Here is a 27,553-nt window from a genome sequence, read left to right on the forward strand (position 1 = left end):
GAATGCGAGCCCATTGTGAAGATTGTCTCGAATATAATGGCAGAGGAGGAGCTATCGGGAAACAGTGGGAATGCTGTGCTCCCTTTCAAAACCTGGAGCAAGACGTTTCGCTGATGGTATTCGGGGCAGTTGAGCCCCAACTGGCGTTCAGGCGTTATGTCACCTCATGAAGTGGGATTGGGTGGATGCCCGTGAGTGACAACATCAAAATTTAACCTCGGTAGATGAAGCAAGATTCCCATTTGTAGACTGGCAAAGGACGACTTCGTGACAATGGTGTCTATATAGTGAATGTCATTTATAATGATACGGGACTTTTCCTGGCTGGTCGCTCATCCAGCGAACGCACTCTCAGCTGACCGGGAGACATTGCAGCTCATGTTTATTGAATATTTCTTAGACTAATGCGAGCCAGGCTCCTGTTGCGAATACCGAATATGTTGATGACTCGACGACCTGGTCACGCCTCTGTGATCTGCTTGACTCACAACACATTGCAGCGGCTTCCAGTTTATCGACGACCTAACAAGATTGAACCTCATAGCGCCCTTAGCTGGACATTATCAAAAGGCAGCTTGATGCTTTCTACCCTTTATGTAGTGTACCAATTTGCTTAAATCGATCATTGTCCACACAAAGCTTTACAAGTAGCCACTCTTCAGTTATAAGAGTTTGCCGCCTCCAAATTGACGACGAGCTTGAGCTTGGTCTTACAATCTCATTTGATCGCCGGCGCCGGGGACCCTAGGAGTCTTGACTGATTTGTTCTCATCTTTGTCCAATGCAAACAAGGGGGCAACCAGCACTGCTCCATACATATCTGCGCTGTAAGAAGTTTTCAAAATTCATCGTAGCACCTGCCCAGGTCAATGGAAGGAACCGGCACAAAAACCTTGGCATTGAGTCGCACAGGCATCTCTTATAGTGCCATCCAACGGGTTCCAGGCGACAGGAAAATTGGTGGTTTGTCCCTATGATCGCCACAGATTCTTTCCATGGACCATGGCCATTTAGAGAAGGTCACGGCCGAACAACGTCAAATAGCCGAGGAAAATCATGTCGACTTAACGCATAATACCTAGACTACGCCATAAAAAGATGGGACTACCCAAAACAGTCTGAGTCCACGGCTGATATTGCAGCAGTTTGTGAAGCTGAACAATGCTTCAACAGATATTATTACAAGTATGAGACACATGTCTCGGCAATAGAGCAGCTGCCTCCATACTATACCTACTCGATTTACTTGAGTAGACAGGCCCTTGAAATGCGCGTGTAAGGTAGCAATGAAACCCTCATCTTAGGATGACAATGGTTAAGATAGGAGAATATGAAACCTCTCGCACAGTGAATAACTAGACACGTCTTTTGATGGACCGGACAAACTAAGCAGGGCAATTCGGGATGGGTTACATAGGATGTAGTCGAGTTTTATGACTGAATTGACTTTCTATGCTTATATACCGCCAGGGCTGTTGCTTCATCTGGCGTGACTATGTACGAACAATGCTAAATATATACACGTGCTGAAGTAAACGATATCCACGCAGTCTTCATCTGGAAAAAAGGGTCCTCCGACAAGTATGAAGATGAGCTGATATCAATATGAGCAATCCTCCACTACATCCTACCACGCCATTACTGTGGGAAGGCGCCCTCTTAGATACTCTTGAATGTATCCAAGCTAGACAGTGCGGTGCCGGGATACGAGAACATGGTGTTGGAAGTGCAGCTAGAGCCGAGTGCCTGGTTGTCCATCCTGGAACCTGTTAGCCGATGTCCTAGACAGTGAAAATGGCTCGAGGTAGTCTCACCATGCGGGCTCCCAGTAATAGAGACCCTTTCCGTTGCTAACACCAGCAACGACCTCGGCAACCTTCTGCAGGAAGGTCGTCTGTCCGGCAGCGGAAAATGGGATGCTCTTGAGGTCGCTCGGGAAGGCATAGGCGGGGCTGGGGCAGCTTGTGGGCCAGTTGGTCTCGGCGACGACAATCTCCTTGCCCCATTTGGAGGCCAAGTTGGACAAGCTCGACTTGAGCGCCGCCAGGGTGGCGCCGGGTCCATAAAAGGGATAGTATGAAACGCCCATCATGTCAAAGTCGGTAGCCTTGAGCACGTTCTGGGCGAGGAGGCTGGTGTACCAGTTTGCCTGAAGGTTCGAGTCCCAGCCGTTGTCAAGGTGGATCATGATCTTGGGCTTGGGGCTCAATGTCGAGTCCTTGATGCCGTAGGCGGCCGAGTTGAGAAGTTTGGCGACGTTGTACCAGTTGGAGGTCTTGCCCGTATTGAAGAGCAACCCGGCGGTGATCTCGTTCCCGACGGAGATGATGGCAGGGGGGACGCCGGCTTTTTGGAAGGCATTGCTGACATCCAGGGTGTAGTTGTAGAGCTTCCAACTGAGGTTTTCAATATCCGAGGGCCATCCTGATGGGATGGCCTGCTTGGTAGGGTCCGCCCAGGTGTCGCTGAAGTGCAGGGTGAGGTAGACGGAGAGGCCGGCTGCCTTTGCGCGCTTGGCGAGAGCGAGGTTGTAGTCGAGGTTGTAGTCGCCGTTGGACGGGTTGACCCAGACGCGCTGGCGGACCGAGTTAACGCCGGCGTTCTTGAAGATGGTCTCGAGAGCTTGAGAGGCGCCGGAACTGCTCTTATACTGGATGCCGGCCTTCTCCTCGATGGTCGTCGAAGACCAGTCGACACCCTTGTAGGTCAGGGAGGCGTTGGCCGTGGCGAGGGCGAGGAGGAACACGGAGGCGAGGGAGGCGAGCATCTTGGGCGACGACGACGATCGATCGACGATGATGACGGCTGTTTTCGGATTTTGCTCAAAGAGAATGGAAAGAAGGGGAGAGAAAGGCCCCTCCCAGAGTGAAGAAGAAAACACGCGAGTAACAGAGCAGAAATTCTCGCATTTCCTTCGTGGAATTCCTGCTCCCGGGGATGGTATATACCTTACCTTTTCCCGCCTCCCTACTTCGTACCCCCTTTCCACGGCATCAACTAAACGGACCCGTCCCCGTCCCCGTCCCGTCCCTTCGTCTAATTGACGGGATCCTACGAATCCATCTCTTGGAAACCCCCGCTTCGACAGCCACCGGAAGCAAATACTCACCAGCAATCAGCAGACGACACCGGACGAAGTGCAACCCTGGTATAGCCTCCACCGGTCACAACACCCGTAAGACTAACAAGACAAGAGGAGCCGACAGGCATCCGTCTGCTTCATCCATATTGCCCCGTCCGTAGTCTGTACTCTGTAGAGAAGCGAGGAACCTTTCTTTGCTTACCAAACACTGCCAAAGCTAAGTGCTGGCCGGCCAGCCATAGCCTACAATGTACAGAGCAGCCGGCCCGGCTCGACTGCCTACTAGTGTACGTACATAGTGCCTAGCATGCCCTTCTCGGGCTTCCCCGTTGGCTGTGGGGATTTGACGTTTCATCGCGCAACTCCTTGGTCAGGGAAGAATTGGCGAATCCGCCAATCATGGCATATCTTCTCCACCCTTTTTGCCCTTTCTGTCAACTTTGGTTCAACTTGGTACAACTTGGCGAACCTTTTGCGAGGCAGGCCGTCCCCTTTCGTTTGCTCTTGGAAGGGAAGCAAGCAAGCGAGCTGCGCCCCTCAACTCTTTGGCACGCTGGCACTCGGGTGACCAGCGTCTGTTCTCAACCGTCTTTTCGGCGTCAACAAGCCCGCTCTCTCACTAATCCAAGTGTCGTCTGCCACTCCGTCAAGTCGTCAGCCAAAGTGCGGGTCGAAGTGAAAAGGCCCGAGCTGCCTGGAGCAGTGGCTTGCGTACCGAGATGACAGGTTGGACGGGTTTATCCCTGGACTGTTTCAGTTTTCGAGGTCATCCTTCGAACGGGAGAGAGACAAGAAAAAGACAAACACGAAACATTTGATCGGAAGCCGTTGGCACGAGCTTCCCTCACACGGCACTTAATTTAATGTAGTTTCAATTGCGGCTATTGCAATTTGTGACCTGCCCTTGTCGTCGTCGTCCGGCTAGGACGGAAAGACTTTTTGGTTTTCGTGCTGACGGGGGGGATGTTGAAATAAGCTTGGTCCGGAGCCATGATCCCAACACCTGCAACTTATCCCCGAGCGCAGCTTTAGCGAATGTCCATCCTCATGTCCGACTTATCAAATTCTCCGGGCTTATCGTGAACGCGGAGAAGGATCATTATCTGTCTACTTCGTTTGTCTACTTCGTTGAACGAACACCATCAATCCAATATGATCAAAAATAACGTCTTTGGCCCTCAGTTGAACCTACAGCCGCCGCATCTACAATCGCAAAGTTGAAGGGAAGTGTAGTCGGAGTGCCGTCCGAATCAAGTTAACACAAAAGTTGGCAACCGTCGGCGCTACTTCTTCATTGAACAAGTTAGGGTGGTGCAACATTATCATGAGGGCACTATTTCCTCCATCATTTCCGGGGAAACGGAACTCGGCTCGCTTGCTGATGCAGCCCATCCCTCACCTCGCTGCTTCTTTCCGACATTGCCGTGATGTCGGCGTCGGCTACTTGCAGCGTAGGCTGCGTAGCGCATCGTGAAAGATTTGTTGTGGGCTCCGGACACGGATGCGCGCCAATGGCGCATCGTCAAAATGCCCCAGAACCACCATTTCACCGCTGCTAGCCCCGGGTTCCGGACTCACTTCGAGAATAGATTCCTGGAAAATTATGAATCCTTGGACGGCTGTCACGTTCTTCAAATTTGTCTAAATTTATCTTCCCCCACGATTTCACTCCACAGAATGAAGTCTTCTCCAACCTGCCGTCCAAAAAGATGATGCCGGCTTGGGAACCGGCAAGATTCTATGAAAGCTTCTCGATGCCACGCGACTTACTTGATGGCGCTAGATTGTTTGGCCTGCTAGTCCGACAGCCGCCTCAGCAAGTCTACGCGTGTGTTGGATTTCTTTTTTCCTGAAGAAACTGGAGAAGATGTTGCTCACTCTTCCATTTTCATCTACACAACCGTGGTCTCGTCTCCATGCAGTCAGTTCTGTGCAGGGAAAGGGGGCGGGTAAACCAACTGGCGACCTTCCCAATGCGACTACCCTCCAGATATCACTTCTTTAGGAAGAGACAGGAGAGTAGAGAAGCTCCACAGCGACGTTGGCCCCCCAGCTTAGGATTAGAAACCGAATAACAAGAGGCTTTCTGCCTTGACACTTGCGACACCCATTCCGGACAGAGGAGGGTCATCTGATGATATTGAGAAGCCCTAGGATAAAAACTTGAATAGCCCTCATCAGAAACCAATAGCAGGAGCTGTCTTGGCCTCCCCAAACTGGTTGCGAAGAAATCCAGCAACAATCACAAGCTCTTCCAGCGCCGCGAATGAGTTGCAAGCCGTTGGAGCAGATTAAACTTTCAAGTCTTGACCCAATATTCCATGCACATGGTCACCGAAGTTCACGAACAGGACACTCAAACCGGAATGCTTACCTATGGCTGACCGTTCATCGACTCTTGCTTCAAACCATCCTTACCGGGATACAAAGTTTGGTTCGGCACTTTGTGTACGCCGCGCGTAATAAGGGCCCAGTGGTAGGGACGGGAAGTGATAGTGTCAAAAGATATGACCACTCCCGTACGCTCCGGCATAGGAGCCATCAGCCGAAACATGGTTAAACTCACAAACCTGCGCCGCACTCGCTCGGCAGATCTGCGTCTCCCGCGGGTTCATATGCTCCTCCCACTCCCTGCCGATGGTGACGGGGCCCAACTTGACAACCGCTGCCGATGACCGCTGACACTGCCGCCGCCGCCACTGCTCACTGCCTCCGGGATAACCCATAGAATCTTTTTGCCCCCCGCCCCCGAGTCAGCACGCGGGCGTCGTCATCTCCACTTCTCGGAGAGGAACCTCCTAGGAACCTCCTGTTGTATTTCCCCCTCTCCGCCGTTCCGCGGCCCCGAAGGCAGTCGTGTCAATTGACACTGAGTTTCCCGCTCTTCCTTCCCGGTCGGGGGTATTGAAGCGGAGGCTTCGCGGCATTCTGTACGGAAATGGACAGTGTTCCATTCATAACACTCTCATGGTGGAACGGGTAGGCCTGGGCAGCTACTTCAACCGTGCTTGTCATATGCCAAGCACCTGTCATACGCCAAGCACCTGTCAGCTACCTGACTTCCTCAACTACTACTGCCGGCTCCCACATGCTTCTGCTCTCGCCAAATAGAACAAACGCTCATCTCATCTCATGTCAAAACAACAAGAAAAGTCTTGGCCTTCTCTTTCCACCTCGGCAACAAATCCCAAGAAGAGCGGCAGGAGACATTGATCAGCCTAATCTACTGTGAACATAAGCGGAAAGCTGAGATGGAACAGCACTAAGAAAACCAAACGAGAAACTCTTGGTAGGAAAGCAAAGGCGACAGCCAGTCTACGGTAAGACCTTGACTGCCTATCGGAAAAGCTTGCGGGAAAAGAGTCCTGCGCGGTGCACCGTAGACGACCGGCCGGCACACATCAATCACATGGCGCATGAACGCGAGCGCTCCGCCACTTTCTTCCCTCGGCATCGCCAAAGAGAGAGTGTGGGAACTCGTCCGAACTGAGCAACATCCTTTTAGCAGCTGTCAATCTGTAGGCGAGCAGATGGCATGTTTGGCTAGGCAGCACATGGCCGGCAATAACGTCTGTTCATCTCTTTCAGGGGGATCCCTCGTCAGTCAAAACTTGTCCGGCCTTGCTTTCAACCAATCCGTGATGTCATCAAATTCATATGCCAAAATTCCTATGTATGCTCTGCCTGAGCTGTCCTGGCTGTAGAACCCCGCTATCAGCCATTGTATGATATCCGAACAAAAACCCATTCCCGCGAAAATGCTTACACATTGCCCTCGTAAAATCCTGACCCATATATGTTGTGATGATAATCAGTCCCTTCTCGTTCTTCCTCTGGACGGCCTGTGATCCGCAAGAAGACAAATGAAGTCGAAACACAAGTGACCCGTCCGTGCTTAATGCGTTCCGTCCATAGACTACCCACCCGTATAGCCTTACGAGCTGAAACTCCTTAAATCCATAACTCCTACCGTTCCATTCTTATGTGCACTTCTCATGCCGGAAACATCGGCCGATCTAAGTATTGCTCAATCTGGAATATACGTCGTCGCATACGTGTGTCCGCGTAATAGCCAGCTGTTCCGCTTACACCGCATTCGCCGGGATCGTGATGCCCGTTGTTGGGATCTGCTGCGCTCTTTGAAAAACACCCGTCAGGATTTCGATGTGGTTTACAAACGACTCAGCAGTCATGTTGTGGCCCCTGTCCGCCTTGCTTTCCTCTGTGACCCAGTCTGATCCCCAGACTTCTGGTGGAATGATTGAATTCTTGTACAGGGCGATTCGCACGGGCCACTCGAGGTGCTCCCACCAGGGGCTTGTGGCTTCGAACTGCGAGACAATGCCCATGACTTCTCTCCGCGCGACACCGTCGAGCCACCACACTGCTGACTCAAAGCCTTTGAGCAGCGCAAAGAAGCAGGCAAGAATCGTCAGGGCGCGAGGTCGACGCTCTTCAAGCAACTCAATAAAACGCTTTGACACTGTGGCGGGAAAGGCAAGGGCCGCACCACGATGAGGCAGTTTGTGCGCCCAATTCAGAACGGCAACGGCATGCTGGTACGATTGTCTGGTTGACATGGCCATAAGCGTGTCTTCGTTTTGAAGCTCCTCTTCCACATTGTCGAGCAATTTTCCAAAGAAAGACGTGGGCGAGGTCGCATCGAGATCAAGCTGGAGGACGGGTTGAGAATCGATGATGGGAATGACAACACCGCTGTTGCGAATCCAGGGCCAAGATGTCGCTACAACTGTCTTGACACCCTGGAATGCGTGGAACCAAGAAATAGGGAGAGAGTAAGCGCTAGAAGGGTCGCTCGGGTCGGCCTCGTCGCGGATAAAGATTCGCGTAGCCGTTGACTGGAAAGCAATCAGAGCTGCTGTGAGGAAGAGTGACTCAGCGTTGGCTTCGGTAATGCCATTCTGCAAGGTTGTGCAATACGCCGCCAGCGAAGACGCCATGTATGAGTGGGACGCCCTAATTAGTGTTCTGTCGTCTGGGTTGAATGAGCGCAGGTGTAATGCAGCCACGGCAAGCATAGCATCCGCCAGATAGGTGGCACCGCCGAAGGCCAGCCTCGGAACTGTGTTTGTCCAAATATCCTGCGTGGCGGGGGTGTTCACCACTAGCGTACGGGAGGTCATCGACGTGAATTGGTGCATCAATCGCAACTCCAGAAGTCGATTGTTGGGCGTGGTCGTGGCAGAGACGGTAGCGGTAGAAGGCGTTGTGTAGAGCGGCGAGCAATTCATGGCAGGGGGTGAGCCTGCAAACGAGGGCGTCTTTGCCCGATATGCAGACGGCGAAGGTGCTGTGGACGAGGCCCTGTCGATGGGAGACTGTGACGATTGGGTGTGAGAGGGTGTGAGAGCAGTAAGGAGGTCGTCGAACATGTCGGGGTTCTCAAAGTCGCATGGCACGCCGTGCTTGACGCAGTTGCCGCACCTTGGATGGACCTCATCGCACTGTCACGGGGCTAGTGTCAGTTTTCAGAGCCATACTTTCCAAATACAGCTGGTGGTGAAGCCTAAGCATGTGGATAGACGATGGTACCTTGATCTTGCGCGACTTGCACCGCTTGCAGCCGGCTCTAGACTTTTTGTGCGATCTCCTAGGAGGCATGTTGGCGACACGAGAGGGTATTGGCGATCAGATGCCGAAGCGGTGATCAGTTCGGTGGGGTCCAACTCTATAAGGTGAGCGTGAGTTGGCTTTCACGTGTCGTCAACGGGAAATCAGAGTCGACGTTGACGTCTGTATCTCGCGGGGGCTAAAATGTGACAGGCCGAGGAGCATGACAGAGAAATGCAGGCTTGTTGATGGGATGCAAGTGGTGAGAGTTGGAGGCCGAGTTGTCTTTAAGGAGTCAACAGGGGCGTAGGGTAACGAAGTCAGTTAGGTGGGAGGGAAGAAAAGAAACGGAGAGATTGAAGGTGTCGAAGTTTCGGGGTAGACTGGGCAAGTTGTAGTTGTGGAGATTGACGATTCGGGGTTCGAGGGACCGGGGGGCCGGGGGTGTGCGTGTTGTCTGGTGGGCCCAAGGGCTTGTCCTTTCTCTTTTTGGGACCGTCGACTAAATCAACAGACAACAAGACCAGAAGGGGAATCCTTATCGCAAGAGAGCGACTCAATGTGAGGCAGAAGGCGGAGCAATCCAGAGCTTGGACTGAGTCCTGGGTGCAAGTACCTTTTGTGAGGTAAGGGTAGTCAATCAACAGAGGTCTTGGATTTGAGTTGAAGCAAGGAAGAGGCACTAATGTTGGGAGAAGTCGAGGTGAACGCCGGGTTTTTCAGTCTGAAGAACGAAAGACGTTATTTTGTTAGCGTTGAACGGTTGTTGTTTGCTGTCATAGGGCAGAAAGGGAAGGGGGGAAAAGAGGTGCAGAGTCACTGACACTGGCGGCCGTGGGCCGTGGGCCGTGAGCGGCGGGCTGCGGGCTGCAGGCTGTGCAGCCTCCACACCGACCAAATCGAGTTGCGGCGAATTGTCAACTCAGACCCCATAACAACCAACCTAAGAGTGGCAGATACCCTTAGGTACGTACTCTGGGGCCGGACGGACAGGCGGGTACAAGTCCGCCTCATACTGGTCTAGTACCAATTGAAAGTAACTTCCTTCCTGCCGGGTTCCAGCTAAGGTACCTTACCTTACCTTAGGTACGCATTGGACTTTGCGTCTGTCACCGTCATGCTCCGCCACGCTGTGGTCACGGTGACATGACCCACACCTCACTCATACACTAGGTATACTACACTGTATACTCACGATTCCCGGAGCCGACGACTTGAACATTGGATGCGGAATAGCAGAATCGACTGGCGAATACCTGGCTTACTTCGTTACCTACTTTCTTCTACAGAGTAGGATACAGAGTAATATGCGTCAAATTTCCAGTATGTAAACATGTCACCCGCTGCACATATCCTGTGACCCTTGCAGCACTCCAAGTACGTCCACAAGACGGATTATGTGGGATTTCTGCCAGTGCCAACTCGACGCCGAGAATTTCCCAAGATACCCAAGATGGGATACAAACTGTCAAGGTGAAGCCATCATGTCAACTACCTCTGGGCCCTCTACATGTGCGCTCACGCAAAGCATTCATAACCCGTCCCATGCCAACAGAAGAAAACTTCACATGAAATAAGGTACGAGGTACGGAGTACGAACCCGACACGTCAAACCGTCCACTTCATCGGCCCTGGTCCCCGTCCGCTGTGGGCGGCACATCGATCAGTTGGGCAGCGGCAGCAATTAGTAGCAAAGCAGCAAGCCCGACCAGAGCAGGGCTCAGAGTCTAAATGTCACAGCCAAATATCCCGTGGCATCTGCTTCACCTACAACCATGCGTGCTCGCCGCAACGGGTACTGTTCCCCTGTAACTGAACCAGAACTGCGCCTTGCATTTTTCTCTGTCCAAGAATCCCTTGCACTACACAACTCGCAAACGGGCAGTGGGGAACTCACAGTCTGCGGTGTCCCCGCTTGGGCGTTTCGCCTCCTGACGGAGGAGTAGGGACGACACGGCCGAGAAGCTGCGAGATTGGTCGACACGACACCACGACGAGACAACCTCCCACACGGAGCGGGCGGGTGAGCGGGCGGATCGGGGGAGAACGCGGGGGGACGTACGCGAGTTGCGTCTGCCAAAAAAAACAAACCCTGTATTGTTGTCGTTCTCGTTGTCGTCTGTGTCTGCCGGAAGACTAAACGTCGGGTAGGGTGAGATGTAAAATCATCCCTCAGCCCTGTTGCCGGTACCCGAGTCCCGTGGTAACCTTTTCAAACAATCTTCACCTCCGACTCTCCTTCGGCGCCTTTGCCGGTGGGATAGGAGATTCAAAGTCTGAAGTTTCCTCGAATATGAGTAGGGGCCAGGGATGACGAGCGTGGATGGTCCGGGCGGGATGCAGAACACAGAGATTGCGCGACGGTGAAGCCCGGCATACAGGCCAAAAGTCAGACGAACGAGATTCATGAACCCGACTCCGCGTTGTTTACCGCGTGGAAACCCGCCGAACCCCGTCCGTCGGGTTTTGCAGCTTTTTGGTCTCTTTTAACAGCTTAAACATTACGCACAACCTCCGAGACATGTACCGCAGCGACGCGTCAACTGGCGATGAAGCTTTGTCAAGTAAATGTCGGCAGATGAACGTCGTGTTGCATCGCCACGAGCTCTCGTTTTCAAGGTGTGGCGCCCATTGGACTTACCAAATCCACGTTTAATTGGCAAACGTTCCGTCAATAACTTGCAGCCAATATGATCTGCAATCTACTAGTGTGGATTCTTGGAAACCTGTGATGGGATGTGATGTCCTTAAGGTTGAGTGGCGGCGACCATGGTCCAATCAAAGAGCTTCGAGAGCTCGCTGGTGTGGTGTACGCGCAGGAACCCAATGCCGGCCATTGGGTCGGAGGCCGGGCCATCCGAGTGGTGTGACGGGGCGGAAAGGTGGCTGACGTAGATCTGGAGGAGGCTTGGACACCTCTATTCCCACTGTCGATTAAGCCGCACATGCAAGGCATGTCGATTGAAACAATCCTGGGGTCTTGCATGGAGCTGGCATGGGGAGGGAACGAAGGCCGGATAGTGATATATGGCCGGCATCTGGCACGTGAGGCAGGTATTGATACGCGAACACACAGCCAGCAACAACCGCGGGCCGCGGCGGGCGAGAGGTTTCTAGAAGGCCCCTCCTAGCAAAGACAAGGAGAGCCAAGCCTTTCGTGGTTAATGTCGCAAATGGGTTTGCCCACAGACATCGCTTAGGAGCACCCCGGACTGGCGGAGACGCTACCGAATCCCCCCCCCGCGGCGTGTCCGCTCCTGCAACCACCGGATGGAACATTGACAACACGCTTGACAAGAATGATGCAATTCTAGGTTAGAGGGTGTGACAGCGTCCGGGGCCGTGGGTGCCATTGATTCATCGGAGGCGGAGTCCAGGCCGAAGGCACAACGATAGACCATAGCCGACCAGCTCAGCTGTTGACTGACACAAGCATGGACAATAGGTTTGCAACGACAATGCAACAGCTATTCCGCAGGGTTCAAAAGGTTTAGGGCAGGTGCCCTTTTCAGGATTAGTGCCACTGCCGCTTCAAGTCTGTCTCACCCTGAAGAACCGTAATTGAGATAAGCAAACATCGGCTGAGTGACACTCGTCATAGCTAACGTCAAGTCTACCTTCACAAGGCTGACGGGCGGGTTACGTACTCTGAATATTTCCTATACAGGATGCGTCAAATGTATCAAATGTGTCAGATAGGAAGCGCCCCAGAAAACTGTAGCTACGAACTGAAAGATTACCGCTAAAATCAGCTTCTCACAACGTTAAGCCCGGTTGACTGGCCTTAAACCAGCAAACTTACAAGTTGTGTCTCTAGGTGCAGCTTTGATTTGCCCAGTTGTAAACACAATTTCTACACCTGTTCGAAGACAAGGCGGCGGAGCGTAGTTGGACGATGACTCCTGTCAGAAGAAGCCTTCGAGCACCCTGACTTATGCGCTCTTGGCATTATCCGAAGATCTGTACAGGTGAACTGCAGCATATTGGACCTGTTCCATGAACTCGGTCGATTATTGATCTCGATTAGTCGTCTCGCTGAGCAATGAGTCAGGCTTATAGTTTTACACCTTGGAATGTTACCCACCTGTTCACTCGCGACATCAGCCTCTTTTGGCCCAGATGAAGGTGTCAAGTACGAATAGGCGAATATACGGGTTTCCGCATCGGACTTCATCTGAAGCCTACTCCTGCATTCATTTTGCGGCTGAAGGACTATGCCCCACCACCAATGCTAGCCAAGCTGAATAGCTACCCCGAGGAGATCAAAACGATACTTGGACGGCGTGTGGTCGATCGATAGTACCACAATCTCCGAGCCGGTTATCGCAAGCAGATACCAATCAGGTCACTTGTGAAAGAGGCGCTTCTCCAGGGAATGTCACTAATTATACAGCTCTCTGCTGGAGGGAATCCATCGGGAGCAATTTACAGTTCTTTCCACCAACGCTTCGATGTTTCTTTGACGGTTGCTTCGTTGAAGCAGACGTGAAGAAAGCTAGAGCGATGCAGGTAACAGAAAGCTGACCTTCAGATTTTGGGTTGAGGATTGAAGCATCTGTACTACGCCGGACATACCCTTCTCTCCCCAAACTCAGTATTCAAGATGGCACTGGCGTCACTGGCAGCGCATACAGCTCATAGACAAGGGCGTCAATGTGAGCATTGTTTGGATGACTTCGCATAGCAAAGCCGCGGGTTTACGTTTGAAAGCGGTCATCGGACATTCGGAGTTAGCGTTTTTTGCAACACGCCGTCACCTGCCAGCTCCAAACTCTGGCATTTGGCTGTCGATATCGAGAAACGCATTTAAGCAAGCAAAGTAAGGAGAACAGATGCAACGCAATAACGTTATCCGAGGCTCCGTTCGCCTCGGCGGATTCGCCTATCAAAGAAGCAAGTCGCGAATACAGCAGAGCAATTCCGCAGTCATCGGGCGATAAATGGTTGGGCGCGGACGGCCGGTTCAAACTTCAGTGTGTTCGTTCTGCCAGCTTAAAAAGTGACTTTTCTTGACATGCAAGGACGCCCAAGCCAAGGACAGGGTGGTAGGCCCAGGACCAAAAAAAGCAGCACTTCCCAAAAGAGAAAAGGGCCGTGATCGACCGCCGTGCGGGTGCAAAGCGGTTCGCCAAGGTTTCGAGACAACGTTTTAGTGACAGACTTTTTGCGTAGGGCTGGACGGCAATCCTTGCGCATTCCGACGAGGCGCTCGTAAAAAGTCAGTTGTCGTAATATCCGTAGTCGGGCGACTGGTGTTTGAGAGAGTCCAGTCGGGCAAAAAGCTTCTACCAGCTCTAGTCTGCGTGAACCGGGCAGATCAACTTGCAAGAAACAGCCTTGAGGGGGGATAACACACCTAAATGTGACCTCTCCGTGCCTGGTTTTCCCGCAGAATTTGCAGTGCTAGATAGGCGACCTAGGGCATGGTCGTAACGTGCTGGCAGAGAAGACACGGGAACCTATACGCGAAAGACCTTCCACATTAGGACAGCTTCATTTGGTCTCGTGGCCTCTCTGTTGGCAGTGTCGTCGGAGAGGGGTGAGTTTCATTTTTTCCATCGCTGATACTCGATACACTTGCGGCGACAGCGTAACATGTGAAAATCCAGCTCACAGGCCTACGGATGGTAAACCCCTTCACTTGGGCCACTGGTGCGTGTCCCAATGGCACGGGTAAGCTTAGGCAAATCCCCCGCGCCCGCCGGCTCGCCTTTTGTCACTTTTCCAGTCAGAGGATTCGGAAAAGAGCAAGCCTGTCAACAGTGGACAGGTTCGGCCGCTGCCGTGTACGACACTTGCAGTGTTTTAGGTGGGCAAGAAACAGAGTTGACAGTTCTAGACATGAAAGCTTGGAGCAAACCTACCGTGAAGCAGGACTTGGGGTGAAAAGACGGCTGTCTGGGAGCTGTAGGGGTGGGTGTTGGTTGAAGCGGATTGTTGAGTGCGTCGGCGGGGAAAAGAATGGCCAGTGCAAGCGCCATTAGTCATGAAAAGGAACTGTCGATGAGGTGTGGAAAGGGCCGAAGCTGGCCGCCGCTTGTACCGAGCCTCTTGACCCCACCCTTCCCCAGTTCTCCCGGCCGCCATGGTGCCATTCGGCCTTGCCGTTCTCCCCGTCCTGGCCAATCTTTGGTGCGCAATCCTGCCACATGCAGCTTCACCTTTCTTAGGTGCCTTACCTGATCTATAAAGGTACAAATTCCAATGCAAGGAATGGATATGTCAGCACGCGGAGCCAAGACCCCGAAAGGTCCTGTTGTGAGTCTGTGCCGCGACTGTTGATACTTGCTCAAGGTATCTTACATATGGTGGTATCTTTCAAGGTCTCGTCAGCAAGCAGCTTATATACCAGGGGATGCAGGTAGTATCAGTCGGCGAGGAAACAAACAGCGGAGAAAACGGCCGCGCAGGGCGCAAACTCTACATTGTGCATCATCGGGATTTGTGATGACGGAAGTTCATCGAACCACGCTTGCTCATCAACTCAGCTCTTCTCAGATGGCGCCCTTTTATCGCGTCAGCTCTGGCACGGGGCGGTGTGTTTGAAATCGAAGGCGTCATCCAGGAGACCGAGATATAAAATGTGATTTCATATGCCCTCTTCAATAACCAAACGTCGTCGACCTTCCCGATCGACCGCGCAGCTACCTTAGTATTACCCCCTGGAGAATCCCTCGAGCACCTCATCACCTGCCTACAAGAGCTCAGTGCCTTGCATAGCTCCGGATTGCACCATCCTCAATATCCACAGAAGTTGCAACCTTTGCGATTGGATAATTGGACAACTTGTTTCCCTGTCGCAGGCCGCCCGTCTCTGCCAAATCGTACATCAACTGCCCCTCCAAGACAAGGGCAAGCAAATAAGAGGTTTTGACGATAGTTGGAAAACCACCGAAAACGTCGCGCCTGTCCGCTTCCGCTCCCAGCCCGACCAAGCACACCCCAAAACCAGCCCATTGACTCACTACAAACAACCATCTTGGTCAGCAGGCGCGCGATTGCGTGATTGATTCCTTTTCGGAGCTTGGGGTATCCCCGACACCAAACACCGTCGTCATTTTTCGGTCGATAGAGGGAGCGGGGCAATTTCCACCCAAATCGTAGGTACGGAGACTCGACGACTTTTTTTTTTTTCTTCATACGTAACAAGCTACAAGAAAAAAACGACCCCTCGACTCGGTTACCTTCGACTTTAGTTCGCACAAACCCCGGGGACGTAGTCGTTTTATTTTCTCAATACTATCTTCCTTCTTCTCCTCTAGATACCCCATCTCTTTGACTTCCTCTTCTCATCACCAAACCAAAAACTTGCGATCCATCCATAGCCCCTCGCCTACCCTTTCGGCCCACGAACCCCTCCATCGCAACCATGACCGTCCCCGTCGCCGAGCACCCCATCGAGACCCCTCCGCGGGCACCCTCACCAGTCCACAACTTTGGCACCCTCGCTGTCCACGCCGGCTCCCCCCACGACCCCGTCACTGGCGCCGTGATCGAACCCATCTCCCTGTCCACAACCTTCGCCCAGACGAGCGTGGGCAAGCCCGTCGGCGTCTACGAGTACTCGCGCTCCAGCAACCCCAACCGTGACAACTTTGAGCAGGCCGTCGCCGCCCTCGAGCATGCTAAGTACGCCCTCGCCTTCTCTTCCGGCTCCGCCACCACCGCCGTCGTCCTTCAGTCCCTCGCCGCCGGCTCCCACGTCATCTCCGTCTCCGATGTCTACGGTGGCACCCACCGCTACTTCACCCAGGTCGCAAAGGCCCACGGCGTAAAGGTCACATTCACCCCCGAGATCGAGGTCGACATCTCGGCCCACATCACCCCGGCCACCAAGCTCGTCTGGATCGAGAGCCCTTCCAACCCGACCCTCCGCCTCGTCGACGTTCGCGCCGTCGTCACCCAGGCCCACCAGCACGGTATCCAGGTCGTCGTCGACAACACGTTCCTCTCCCCCTACGTCCAGAACCCTCTCGATTTTGGCGCCGACATCGTCGTCCACTCCGTCACAAAGTACATCAACGGCCACTCGGACGTCGTTATGGGCGTCGCCGCCTTCAACTCGGACGACCTCAAGCAGCGCCTCGGCTTCCTCCAAAACGCCATCGGCGCCGTCCCCTCCGCGTTCGACTGCTGGCTCGCCCACCGCGGCCTCAAGACCCTCCACCTCCGCGCCCGCGAGGCCTCCACCAACGCGACCGCCGTCGCCACCGCCCTCGAGGCCTCGGACAACGTCATCGCCGTGAACTACCCCGGCCTTGACTCCCACCCCCACCGCGCCATCGCCAAGAAGCAGCACCGCAACGGCATGGGTGGCGGCATGCTCTCCTTCCGCATCAAGGGCGGCCACGCTGCCGCCGAGCGTTTCTGCCAGCTCACCCGCATCTTCACCCTTGCCGAGTCCCTAGGCGGCGTCGAGTCACTCGTCGAGGTCCCCAGCAGCATGACCCACGCCGGCATCCCCAAGGACCAGCGCGAGGCCGTCGGCGTCTTTGACGACCTCGTGCGCATCAGCTGCGGTGTCGAGGATGCCGAGGACCTGCGCCGCGATGTGCTGCAGGCCCTCGACAAGGCCGTCTTGGAGCAGAAGAACGGTACCAACGGCGTCAACGGTCACTAAAAAGAAGGCGCACTTCTCCTGATTTTCGGATAGACTTTACTATTCTAAAGACCCTATTACCATCGCGGGGCGAACTGAAAATGCCACTGCTGATGTTTTGTTGGGGGTGTGGCTGCATTCGATTTTGGGAATTTCTTACGAGCTAGAGACGGGCATAGGCGCCGTCGACTACCGCTAGCATCATGATTATCATCATCACGTATAAAGAGGGTTAAAAGGGAGCATAGGCATATTAAGCAATCAAAACTTCTAGAACAGGGCGGGGTATAATGAAAGAAATGGTAGCATTCTCTACCAAGACCATTGATCAGCTTGCCATCGCTGCAATTAGGAAGCACATTCGTACAGTCCAACACTTGACACCATCAATCCATGTTACTAACCCTTTCAGTATCCGTGATGTTGACAAGGTCGCACAGCAATCCTGCTCGGAAGCCCAGTCTATGTTCATCTCGCGCATCTTAGGCTTGGTGAGAATTTACTCCTCTGCAAAGTTCAGGTTCAGAAGGTTCTCTGCTAGATTTCCACCGCCGCCACCGTTCTCGCCGTTGCCAGCTTCGCCGTCAACCCCTTCACCTTGGCCCACGTGCTCGTTGCGCTGCCGCTGAATCTCATTCATACCCTGACACGCAGTCTCGGCAATGTAGTGAAGTTCTTCGAGGGTGCCGCTGTTGCAGTTGGGAAACACGCCGTCAATGCTGCGTTGCCAACCGCTCGTGGAGTTATCCACCGCCGTCTGGTAGGCATTGGCGTCGTACTCGGTGACTCGCAGCGCGCGCGTTCTAGGCCGCATCTGAGTAAGCAGGTAGTCGTTGGAGGCTAAGGCCGGCAGGTAGGACACGGGCGACCCGTCCGACTGAGGCGGCTGGTGATAGCCCAGTGCGACTTCGACGAAGCGTTGCGCAATCGAGCGGCCGAGTCCGCAGGGGTCGATGAAGTCAAAGTCGGGAGATGAGGGCGCAGGTGACGGCGGCAGATCGTCACGGGTGTAGAGGTCGTAGCCGAGGAAAGAAGCACGGCATGTATGGAGCTTCGGACAAGAATCTCGGATAATCATGGCCATCCAGTCATCGTGGAGGCCGGGTCGCTGGTTTGGGAGTCCGATCCAGAGGATTTCCTTTGAGTCTTCATTGAGGTTATGGCCCTGTTCGGCTTTGAGGTAGACCTCGTTCAGGTACAGCTCGCGTAGGGTCTCGCCGAAATTGCGCGCAGCACATCGAAGAACATTCGGCGTGATCTCGACGCGCTTCAATTCGAGGGCCGTCAGAAACGGAAGCGTAATCAGCGGAGAAGGGAGAGCGCGAGCCCTCCACTCGTCTATCGTCATGTTCCATGCTTTTGTTTGCTTGAGGCCCCTGGGTGGACGGTCATCGTCGGTGCCAGATAGGCAAAGGGTCTGTAGAACTTCGGCATTGTGGATAAGATCCCACAGGCATGTGCCATAGAAGGCCACGCGGGGAGGATCAACCTCGTGACGACGAAATGATATCACTAGGTGTTCGAGTTGGAGGATGGCGCGCATGATGGCAAGAACATCAGAGGGGTTGGTCCAGAGGTCGACCACAGCTTGATCTGACACGTTTTCCAGCACAAGCGTTTTGAGTGAAAGTGAGTCTTCAGGGCGACGGGAGAAGGCGGAAAAGGTGTTCGCGAGGATCATTGTCGCGGCATTGCAGCGGTGGCCGACGAGCTGGAAGGGTAGATTCAGGCGCAACGAGGAAACGAACTGGCAGTTGAAGAGGATTGATTCGAGGGTATGACGGTAGTCTAGCGTTGTGAAGGAGGCAGGCGACATGCAGTACTGGCGTTGGAGTGTCTGGACGAAGTGCTTCATGGAGGGTATTCGATCGAAGATGGTTGACAGAAATTCTACTTCCACCGTCGGGGAGTCAGCAATATTTCCCAAGCTCAGTACTGTTTTCCAGCTCACATTCATCGCGCAGAACCATCAAGTCAATATACATTGACTTGCAGTGGTACCCAATTGTCTGAAGGGAATCGATATCCGGCTGCCGACGGCGGCTGTTCTTGCTGAGGCGGCTGAATTCGAGGGCAATGGTCCGCAACGCGTAGGGCTTGAGAAAGCGGTCGAAGGCCCTGCACACGAGACGCAGATCTAGGATATAATTCCGGGATGATAAGGCGACGCATTGCCGGAGAATCGCATCAATCAGCTCACGGGGAAGCGACTCCATGGCGGGATCGTGAGGGAAGCTCCGGAAAGGCAAGGAATCTGTTTCGTGGAGATCTCGGAGGGGTTTGATGCGCGGTATTATAGTGCCGCCGCTTGGCTCTGCCGGGAAGTCGACGACGACGGTATGGGGGGAACGTAGCCAGTCTAAATATCGGCGCGAGGGCAGATCGCTTGAATCGGTCGCAAAATGGGGGTTGATGAGGATCGCAGAGCGGAGGTTGCAGGTTACCTTAAGACGAGGGTTGAGAATCAAACTAGCGGTCGGAACCAGAACGGAACCTGTCTGAGGTGGAACAAGAGGTCGGACGGTGACAGGGAGCTTGGGGCACACAAGTGGCACTTCAGGCAGTTGCAGCGCAACGTGCGCTAAGGTCGACATGTGTTCAGTCACTAAGGAACCTTGGGTGGGGTCCCTCAGTGGACGTCTTGCAGCACCATGCACAGGGCATTTTAGGAAATCGAATTAAATATCCGGGGATGAAAAGCAGTGGTATCTACCTGGTCATCAACACTTCCTACCATAATAAATGGCACTTCATCCATCTCCCTCAGCATTCGACCAATCCAGCTCCATCGGCTCGGCATCACCCGCAAACTTTCTTGCCACCTTAGCTTCTGCATACTCTTGGACCTTGTGACACCGACATGTGCTTTTGTCTCATTGCGCCTTTTGCGAAGGCTCCGGCTTAATCCTGCCAGTTGTATCGCTTAGCCAGCCATTTGACGAAATAGACCAATCCAAGGAGCACCGGCACCTCGATGAGCGGTCCGACGGTCGTAGCAAGCGCCTCATCCGATTCAGGCCCGTACGCCGCGACCGCTATCGCGATAGCCAGCTCGAAGTTGTTGCTGGCCGCCGTGAAGGCTTGTGTACATGCGAGACCGTACCGGAATCCCAATTTGCGGGCGACAAGCAAGGTCGCCGAGAAGATGACAGAGAAGTAAACCACAAGCGGCGCCGCCACCCGCACCACGGAGACGATTTGGTGGACCACCTGGGAACCCTGAGAGGCGAAGAGAACAATGATGGTGTACAAGAGACCGATGAGCGACCAGGGTGCCAGGAACGGTATGATCTTATTGTTGTACGCGCAGGCACCGATGGTGTAAGTCAGTGACAGCCGCGTGAGGATGGCCGCGCCAACGGGGATGCCGAGAAAGATTCCGACTGCTGAGGCAACTGTCGAGTACGAGATGGATGAGATGCTATGGTCTTGGCCGATGACTCGGATGAAAAGCAGGGCGACAGGGGCGAAAAGGACGATTTGCAGAAACGAGTTGACTGCAACGAGAATCGCGCAATAGTTTCCATCTCCTCTAGCCTATTTTCAATACTGTCAGCATAGGTCAGGGTTGTAAGTCATCATGAAGGGGATTCCTACTAGGCTGGTCCAGATCAGCACCATGGCGATACACCTCGCGACCCCAACAAGAATCAAACCGTTTCTTAGGCCCTGCTTGTCTGGTAGGAATGCCCATGATAATGCAAGCTAGGGTATCAATATTAACAGGTAGCCCGGAATAGCTCGCTAAGGACGCAAGACTGACCATGAATAAGGGTGCAACTATCCAGTTGAGGATGATGCTGAAGCCGAGCTGGATCCAAATCTCTCGTGTGCGGAAAATTGCGTGAAGCTTCTCATATTGAACCTTGCACAAGATGGGATACATCATCACCAGTAGACCGACAGCTAGAGCCCATCAGTATTTTACATGGAAGAGCTTGACGAGCGGATATTAACCTATCGGCACGGACACTCCAGCAAACTTGCCCTGCTGAAGCGCTGGCCCGGCGTTGGGGACAAAGTTTCCCAGGAGAATGCCTATCAACATGGCGAAAAAAATCCAAACGGCCAAATATCGATCTAGCATGCCGAGAGACTTGAAAACTGAAGGGTTTTGTGTATTTGCGGTTTCAGAAGACTGTTGCTGCTCAACATCTTGATTTGCGCCATTGCCGGTCAGCGTCTCAAACGTGCTTTTGCCCGTCTTCATCCTTGAATCCCGCATGATGTCGGAGTAGGGTCTAGACATTGCGACAAACAATAGAATCAAACAAATTTGATAATCAGTGACATAGAAAAGAAATCGCGTTGCTTCTTTACAGATTGAAATGAAGTTCCCCAACTCTCATTCAATCTATAAGAGCGAGCAAAAGGGGACGGGCAGTCTAAGCGCAGTGGGTTTGTTCCCAGAGGCAAGTCTGAAATTCGACCAATCAAAGAAGAGGGGTGACATTTCACTCGAAAACGCACTACGTACGCCGAAAAGACTTCTCGCTGCCGTCCAGCTCTCGGCGGAAAGGTTTAACCCAATCACTGCGCCATCCAAGTTTTTCGTCTGGAGCCGGACACTCGACTATTCCAGTCTCAGACTGATTAGCTCTGACACCGCGACTCTCTGGAACACCTGATGACGATATCAATTAGCAGAAGCAATCACGCAAAGTCTGCAAAAAACACTCTTCATCAATTTACCTGTGTGTCTTGGTTACAAAGCGTTGATGTCAAAATGCTAGCGCTTAGCCCTTATCGTCCTGGTTGCGACGACGACTTTTCATGCTACGGCCAATCGACACATATTGTGAAGCCATTGAACTCGGCCAATTGGAGGTCAAGGGTTTACGGAATCCCTCCTTGTTACTAATATCCGACAACTCTTTGACAATAAGAAAGGGGGCGCTATGCAGAAAAGTTCTGGCAGCCAAAGAGTTTAAAGACCTAGGATGTCAAATTGTTTAAAAAGCTTGTACCTTTTGTCGTTGTCTTAGCTGTGAGATACTACCTAGTCTTATTGACTAGAGCGCAAATGTGCCGGGCCGTAATACTCAGCTCCAGCCTCGTCCATGCCTTGGACCAGCTAGTTGACGAACTGTTCAAGCTCTCTACGCCATGGTAGGCTGTCCATTTGGGACCATCGAAGTCCTTAATTTGGACACGTGAACAACTCGCCCGCAAGGGATTCCTCCATAGCTTGGACAGTGGTGGAGGAAAAAACATTACTCCTTAACTTCTTCCCCTTCGTTAGCAATAGTGGGGATACCCCCAGAGGAAAACCAGTGGATATGGCTAAACGAGACGAGAAGCAATCACAGTCCTCTGCACTCTAACCTAGATAATTAGCTGCAACTACCTCAATTACCTCAATTATGGTCCCTCGGCTACGTGATGATGTACTCTGGATGCTGAAGATCGCTGTGGAGACTATGCTCCAGAAGAATGAGGCTGTTTGATAGGTGTTTATGCGGAAATTTGTGAGACTTAGCCCACCACCACCACCACCACAAGCGAGAGATCTCCTTCTGATTTCAGCCAACTCACGTCTCCCACCGCGCTCTTCGACGACCGAATTCCCCCGCAGAGTTTCTCAAGTGTTCCTCAACCGGACACGGCGACGGAATGTAAGAGCAAACCAGCTCCGACGGAAGGCGGATGCGCTGCATCTGGGGCTGGAATGCGCCGTGCGCACCTGATGGATCCAGGCGGGGCGCCCTGGGATTGTCGGGCCGAGACACCTCCCGAGCGTGCTGTGCCCTCCATCCCGTGCTCACCTGCTTCCGCTCTTCTCATAAAAATTTTCTCCAGACGCCGGATGCACCATACTTTGGATTTTCCTTCACAACTCAACACCCTTCACCTGACCTTGACAACCAGTGCCGCGACCACAACACACCTCACTCAAGCCTGGTGCACCGTTTGCGTTGTGCTGTTCATTCGAAGGTGTGACGTGGGCTGTGGGATTCGACCTCCTCATCTGCGACGCTATCATTCTCATATCAGCTCAGCGTCAACCTCGAAGATATGACGACCGTTGTCACCTTCAAATCTTGAAATGACGATGGGCAATCTCGATGTCCCTTTGCGTCGCGCTGCCGCACCTCGTCCCCTTGTTGGGCGTTTCTACCGTCTCGAAACCTCGGGAACCAGCATCCCACATCATTCGTCGTGCCCCCAGGCCGCATTGGTGTCGTTTCGGGTTGAATTTCCCCACGAACACGCACGCGGCCTCGGGTCACATTTCAGACATGCGTGCACATTCGGCGCTTCGCAAGTGTGAGGCGTCTACGGATGTAGTCATTTTCGGATAACGGGAGACGTTTCAAAGGATTCGACGAAGACTGCTAATCAGCCCATCAGCTACGTGATATCAGTCCTTCGTGGACAATGGCATTTGTGTGTACAGCAATGGGCTTCTCTCTGTGCCATTCTTGCTGAAGGAAAATTTCAACGTGCCAAGATCAAATTCTGCCCTTCTATTACCAAGCACCTATGTCGCTCTTTATCCGATAGCTCTGGTGCATGAAGTAAGGGCAACATCTCGCCTGATTATAACCGAGTATGTCATTCGCCGCAGTTATGGACCTCGAGCCTCTGAATCAACACAACCGGCCGCGCTTTTCTCAGTGCTTTTTTCTTCCTTTTGCCAGCGGAAATGTGTTGAACCCGCTTGGTGAAGGGTCTCAAATGAAGCCAATGTGGATTCCACCTCAATCTGCCCAGTCCCATCTATGCTGCTCGGACTGCCCGGCTCACCGCCAGCAAGTAGGGGCGATGCGAGCAATGGAATTGCTACCGCCACCCGCGTAGCAGCCACCTGGCGATGCAACCAGTCGCGAGAGCAGAGATTTCAGCTTACGTGCCCATGATCTGATGATGAGCGTGTCGGTGGGGGCAGTCGCTCAGGGGAACGCTATGCCAAATTGGCTTGGCTCCTAATATTGAAGCTGACGACAGATACAGAGATATGGCTCTTTCTGCCCAGGTGAAAGTCCCTCCTCCTCCTCCGAGGCGGAATTGAATATCCGCATGACTGCCTGCGAAGTAGCGCCATCCGGGTCCACGAGCCTCGCTCACGGACGCTCTTTAATTTGCTCGAGTCGCTGCAACTTTCTTCTTCTTTCAGTTTCCCGACCTTTCTTTTTTTTTTTTCTTTTTTTCCCTTTTTCTGAAGTCAAACGCTGCCATATATTCACAAACTCGACTTTGATTCTTCTGGCGGAAACCGAACCATTTTGGGTATGGTTGATGGGGCAGACTGGCGGGCGCCTTTACATCGTAGTCTTGGAAAACAACATCCACCCAGGACCCTGCCTTGAAGAATGCCCAAGGAGATCGGAGGATTCGGAGAACAAGACGGATCCCTCCTGACAGCCCTGAAGCTGGCAGGGCGAGGCCCACGAGTCCTTCCCTGGACGATGATGGAATAAGCCGCATTGTGACACAAGGGGGGGAGGTTGTGGTAGCTATCGTGTCCACTTCTGGACAGGGGGCAGTGAGGCATGGCAATTCGAGTCAAGCCAGGAATTGCGATGTGCGATGTTCGACAGCTAACGGGGGGGATTCATATTGGACGATGTCCTTCTGGCACCAATCCAGATCGCTGAGTCTTGGCAAAGCCACCGGCTACGACCATCGCACGCCGCACGATGTACATTTCAGAATTGTGAGCCGAGACATCTATTCTTGTGATTGTATGTGTAGGGGAAACAAAGTTCTTGTCTTTGGTACGGGGATATCCTCCCACGAATTCCAAAGGTAACGGATCCAAGGCCTGCTTAGCTGAAAGACAATAGAAGTGATGGCCCTTGCGTACCGGTGACGCGCCCGACTACTGGCAGCCAAATAGTCCCAAGATGGGGAAATGTGGCGCGTTGGCAAACGCCAGAAGCGGATCTCGAGCGAACGGGCGTACAGTTTTATTACCGCCGTTGCCCTCGAGGCGCTTCGCTAGTGACAGCACAAAGTGTAAATTGTAATTGCCGGAGGCGCGGGAACTCGATCAACCCGGAACGGACATCTGGTCAGGCGACTGACGTTTGCCGGCCACAGACAGCTTGGAACTAACTACGACTACACAGAACTGCTGGAAATTGGAACTATTCTCATTATCTCCTTTCTGCAGGGCCTCCATCTGGCTGCAGGCAGCATCTGCAGGCTGCAGCTGCAGCGCTTCAATATCGGCCGATTTACAGAGAAGGGTGGCACCTTGGGCACACTTCAAAGGAGAACCCCCACGCCATGCAACCTACCCGAAGAGTTGCGAGTCGTGATTCTCGCGGCGTCTGTCCACGGTACCCTGCCGAGTACCGATGAAGCGAAGCGGGTCAAGCAACGGTCGACTCGTTTGATCTTCCTTAGCTGATGGCGCCGCCGCGCTCGCCCTGCCCTTGTGTTGCGCTGGGCCAGGACAAGGCCAGACGAAATCGCCCGAACACTTTGTCAGAACTTGGCGCTCTGCTGGAGGCACGAGGGGGAGACGAGCAGCTGCCGGTCGAGCGTTTGCAGGTGTCAGCTTTCATGCGGAAGCGACTCGCATCACGTTCGGCACGTTCATCGATCAGAATGTTCTGTGCGTCCCGAACGATTACTAATTCAGGGGCTCTCAAAGTTCAGAGTCGGACAGCAGCAGCTAGCTTGCGCCTTGTAAAACGCCGTACCGCCCTTGCGGACGCTAGCAAAAAACGCTGGACGAATCCCCTCTCGATCGGCGAGACACCGCTGAGAGCCAATGGCCGAGGCTTCAGTATTAGCCAGGGGTTCCCAAGGGGGAGGAGGACATGCTTGAAGCACTTTGAACTTTGAAGACAAGCCATCCGCCCGCGGGTAGATCCCCCAAAGACGACTGACGTGGTGTAGTGGGAGGATTGAGCGCGCCCTAGTCTCAGGTCGGTCCCTCGAGTTCGTCGCGAGGGACTGGAGACGTTTGAGAGAGCGCGTCCTTGTTCAGGGTCTTTAGCTCAGTCTACCTTATGCTTGTGACAGCCTGCCAGAAGATACATCATCATGATTAATAAGGTGCGTGCTGGTCGGAATGTGCACAATGGCTAGCGGTCATACGCGACAGTTGGACACATGTGCTGGTGGACCAAAAAAGGGAAAACTGAAAGGGGGAAAAAAAAATACGCGTACGAGACACACACTGTGACTGGGAGTAGGCACACTATCATCAATGAACAGCTTTCCCCGCCCGCTCCTTGCAGGCATCTCTCGGTCAGCAGAGCTGCCGTGGCCAAGGCAGGTTTTCTGTCTCTGTTTCCTGGGATGGCACTGGCAGAAAGGGGAGGGAAAGGCGGACCCTCGTTCGTATTGATCCCCGCCGGCGTTGGGCGATCATCCACCCTGTCGTGCCCGTCAACCCATACAGCGCCAAAGAGAGGAGTCGTTTAGCTTCGATCCTGTACCGTACAGATACGGGAAGGCAGGAGGTTGGGGGTTGGCATGTACTTTGTGCAGAAGTACGTACATGACGAACAGACGGACAGACGGACGCATTTTGCTTCTTCTTCGCGGCTTCGCCTTGTATTTTGGCGAGAAGTGAAGTGGTGGTGTTGCAGCGCCATTGAGGCGTCGCTCACGGCCGCACATCTCACACGCGTTCAAACAGTTGGAGCGGGAAGGGAAGGAATTGCATTAGTCCTTTTTCTTTCTCATCAGACCGGACGGAGGCAAACGTTTATTTCTTCTGATTGCTGCTTCCTGCTTCAGGCAGGATGCGGCGTCTGTGTGTTGCGGCGGCAGGAGCTGACCGTCTCATTCTTGGATCTTGTATCTGTACATGAGGCGGGCCAGTCTGGTGGTTGAACAAAATTGAATCTGACGGTGTCCGCCCAGGCTTGCGGGTTTTTGGACTAGGTGAATCTGATGGCGTAGCGGGATGTTCTTCGTCGTCGTCTTCTTCTGCTTCTTCCGACTGAGAGGAGGGAACTTGATCACAATCTAGGATGAATAAGAGACTTAAAGAGTAAGGCCAATGCCGATGCCAAGGCTGACGTAGGTACAGTACATGACACTTTTCGCCATGTACTCGTCTACTACGGATGTAGCATACGGATACATGGTGGGAGTAATATTACTACTCCAGTTGCTAATATGATTCCACTGACGTATTAAGTGCGCTCCTTCTTTCTATTATTACTGCCACTGCTGCATCTGCGTCTCCTCTCCGTCCGCGGCCGCCCCCCCCCCCCCCCTCCCCCGCTGTCCCCCCCCCGGCTCTCCTCCCTTGCCCCCCCCCCCCCCCTCTCCCCTCCCCCCTCCCCCTCCCCCCCCCCCACCCCCCCCCCCCCCCCCCCCCCCCCCCCCCCCCC

General features: G+C 53.4%; 6 protein-coding genes across 6 annotated transcripts; 1 reads left to right on the top strand and 5 right to left on the bottom strand.

Moving 5' to 3' along the window:
- Positions 1-1,659: 1,659 nt before the first annotated feature.
- Positions 1,660-2,767, bottom strand: CORC01_11091 (arabinogalactan endo-1,4-beta-galactosidase; the record flags this gene model as incomplete). Its single annotated transcript, XM_022622717.1, has 2 exons — positions 1,660-1,759; positions 1,815-2,767. 2 exons carry the CDS (start codon positions 2,765-2,767, stop codon positions 1,660-1,662), a joined length of 1,053 nt encoding a protein of 350 aa, XP_022470757.1.
- Positions 2,768-7,167: 4,400 nt separating this feature from the next.
- CORC01_11092 (uncharacterized protein) lies at positions 7,168-8,704 on the bottom strand (the record flags this gene model as incomplete). Its single annotated transcript, XM_022622718.1, has 2 exons — positions 7,168-8,547; positions 8,636-8,704. The coding sequence occupies 2 exons, from the start codon at positions 8,702-8,704 to the stop codon at positions 7,168-7,170; spliced, it is 1,449 nt and encodes a 482-aa protein (XP_022470758.1).
- Positions 8,705-11,324: 2,620 nt separating this feature from the next.
- Positions 11,325-11,639, bottom strand: CORC01_11093 (uncharacterized protein; the record flags this gene model as incomplete). Its single annotated transcript, XM_022622719.1, has 1 exon — positions 11,325-11,639. The coding sequence occupies one exon, from the start codon at positions 11,637-11,639 to the stop codon at positions 11,325-11,327; it is 315 nt and encodes a 104-aa protein (XP_022470759.1).
- Positions 11,640-16,022: 4,383 nt separating this feature from the next.
- CORC01_11094 (Cys/Met metabolism PLP-dependent enzyme) lies at positions 16,023-17,273 on the top strand (the record flags this gene model as incomplete). The annotated part of the gene is made up of 1 exon (XM_022622720.1): positions 16,023-17,273. The coding sequence occupies one exon, from the start codon at positions 16,023-16,025 to the stop codon at positions 17,271-17,273; it is 1,251 nt and encodes a 416-aa protein (XP_022470760.1).
- Positions 17,274-17,751: 478 nt separating this feature from the next.
- On the bottom strand, positions 17,752-19,468 carry CORC01_11095 (uncharacterized protein; the record flags this gene model as incomplete). The annotated part of the gene is made up of 2 exons (XM_022622721.1): positions 17,752-19,145; positions 19,204-19,468. 2 exons carry the CDS (start codon positions 19,466-19,468, stop codon positions 17,752-17,754), a joined length of 1,659 nt encoding a protein of 552 aa, XP_022470761.1.
- Positions 19,469-20,153: 685 nt separating this feature from the next.
- CORC01_11096 (arsenical-resistance protein) lies at positions 20,154-21,501 on the bottom strand (the record flags this gene model as incomplete). Its single annotated transcript, XM_022622722.1, has 4 exons — positions 20,154-20,789; positions 20,850-20,957; positions 21,016-21,158; positions 21,210-21,501. 4 exons carry the CDS (start codon positions 21,499-21,501, stop codon positions 20,154-20,156), a joined length of 1,179 nt encoding a protein of 392 aa, XP_022470762.1.
- Positions 21,502-27,553: the final 6,052 nt, after the last annotated feature.

The sequence above is a fragment of the Colletotrichum orchidophilum genome (genome assembly GCF_001831195.1).
Source record: "Colletotrichum orchidophilum strain IMI 309357 chromosome Unknown Scaffold_116.1, whole genome shotgun sequence".
In the NCBI taxonomy this organism is placed as follows: Eukaryota; Fungi; Ascomycota; class Sordariomycetes; order Glomerellales; family Glomerellaceae; genus Colletotrichum; species Colletotrichum orchidophilum.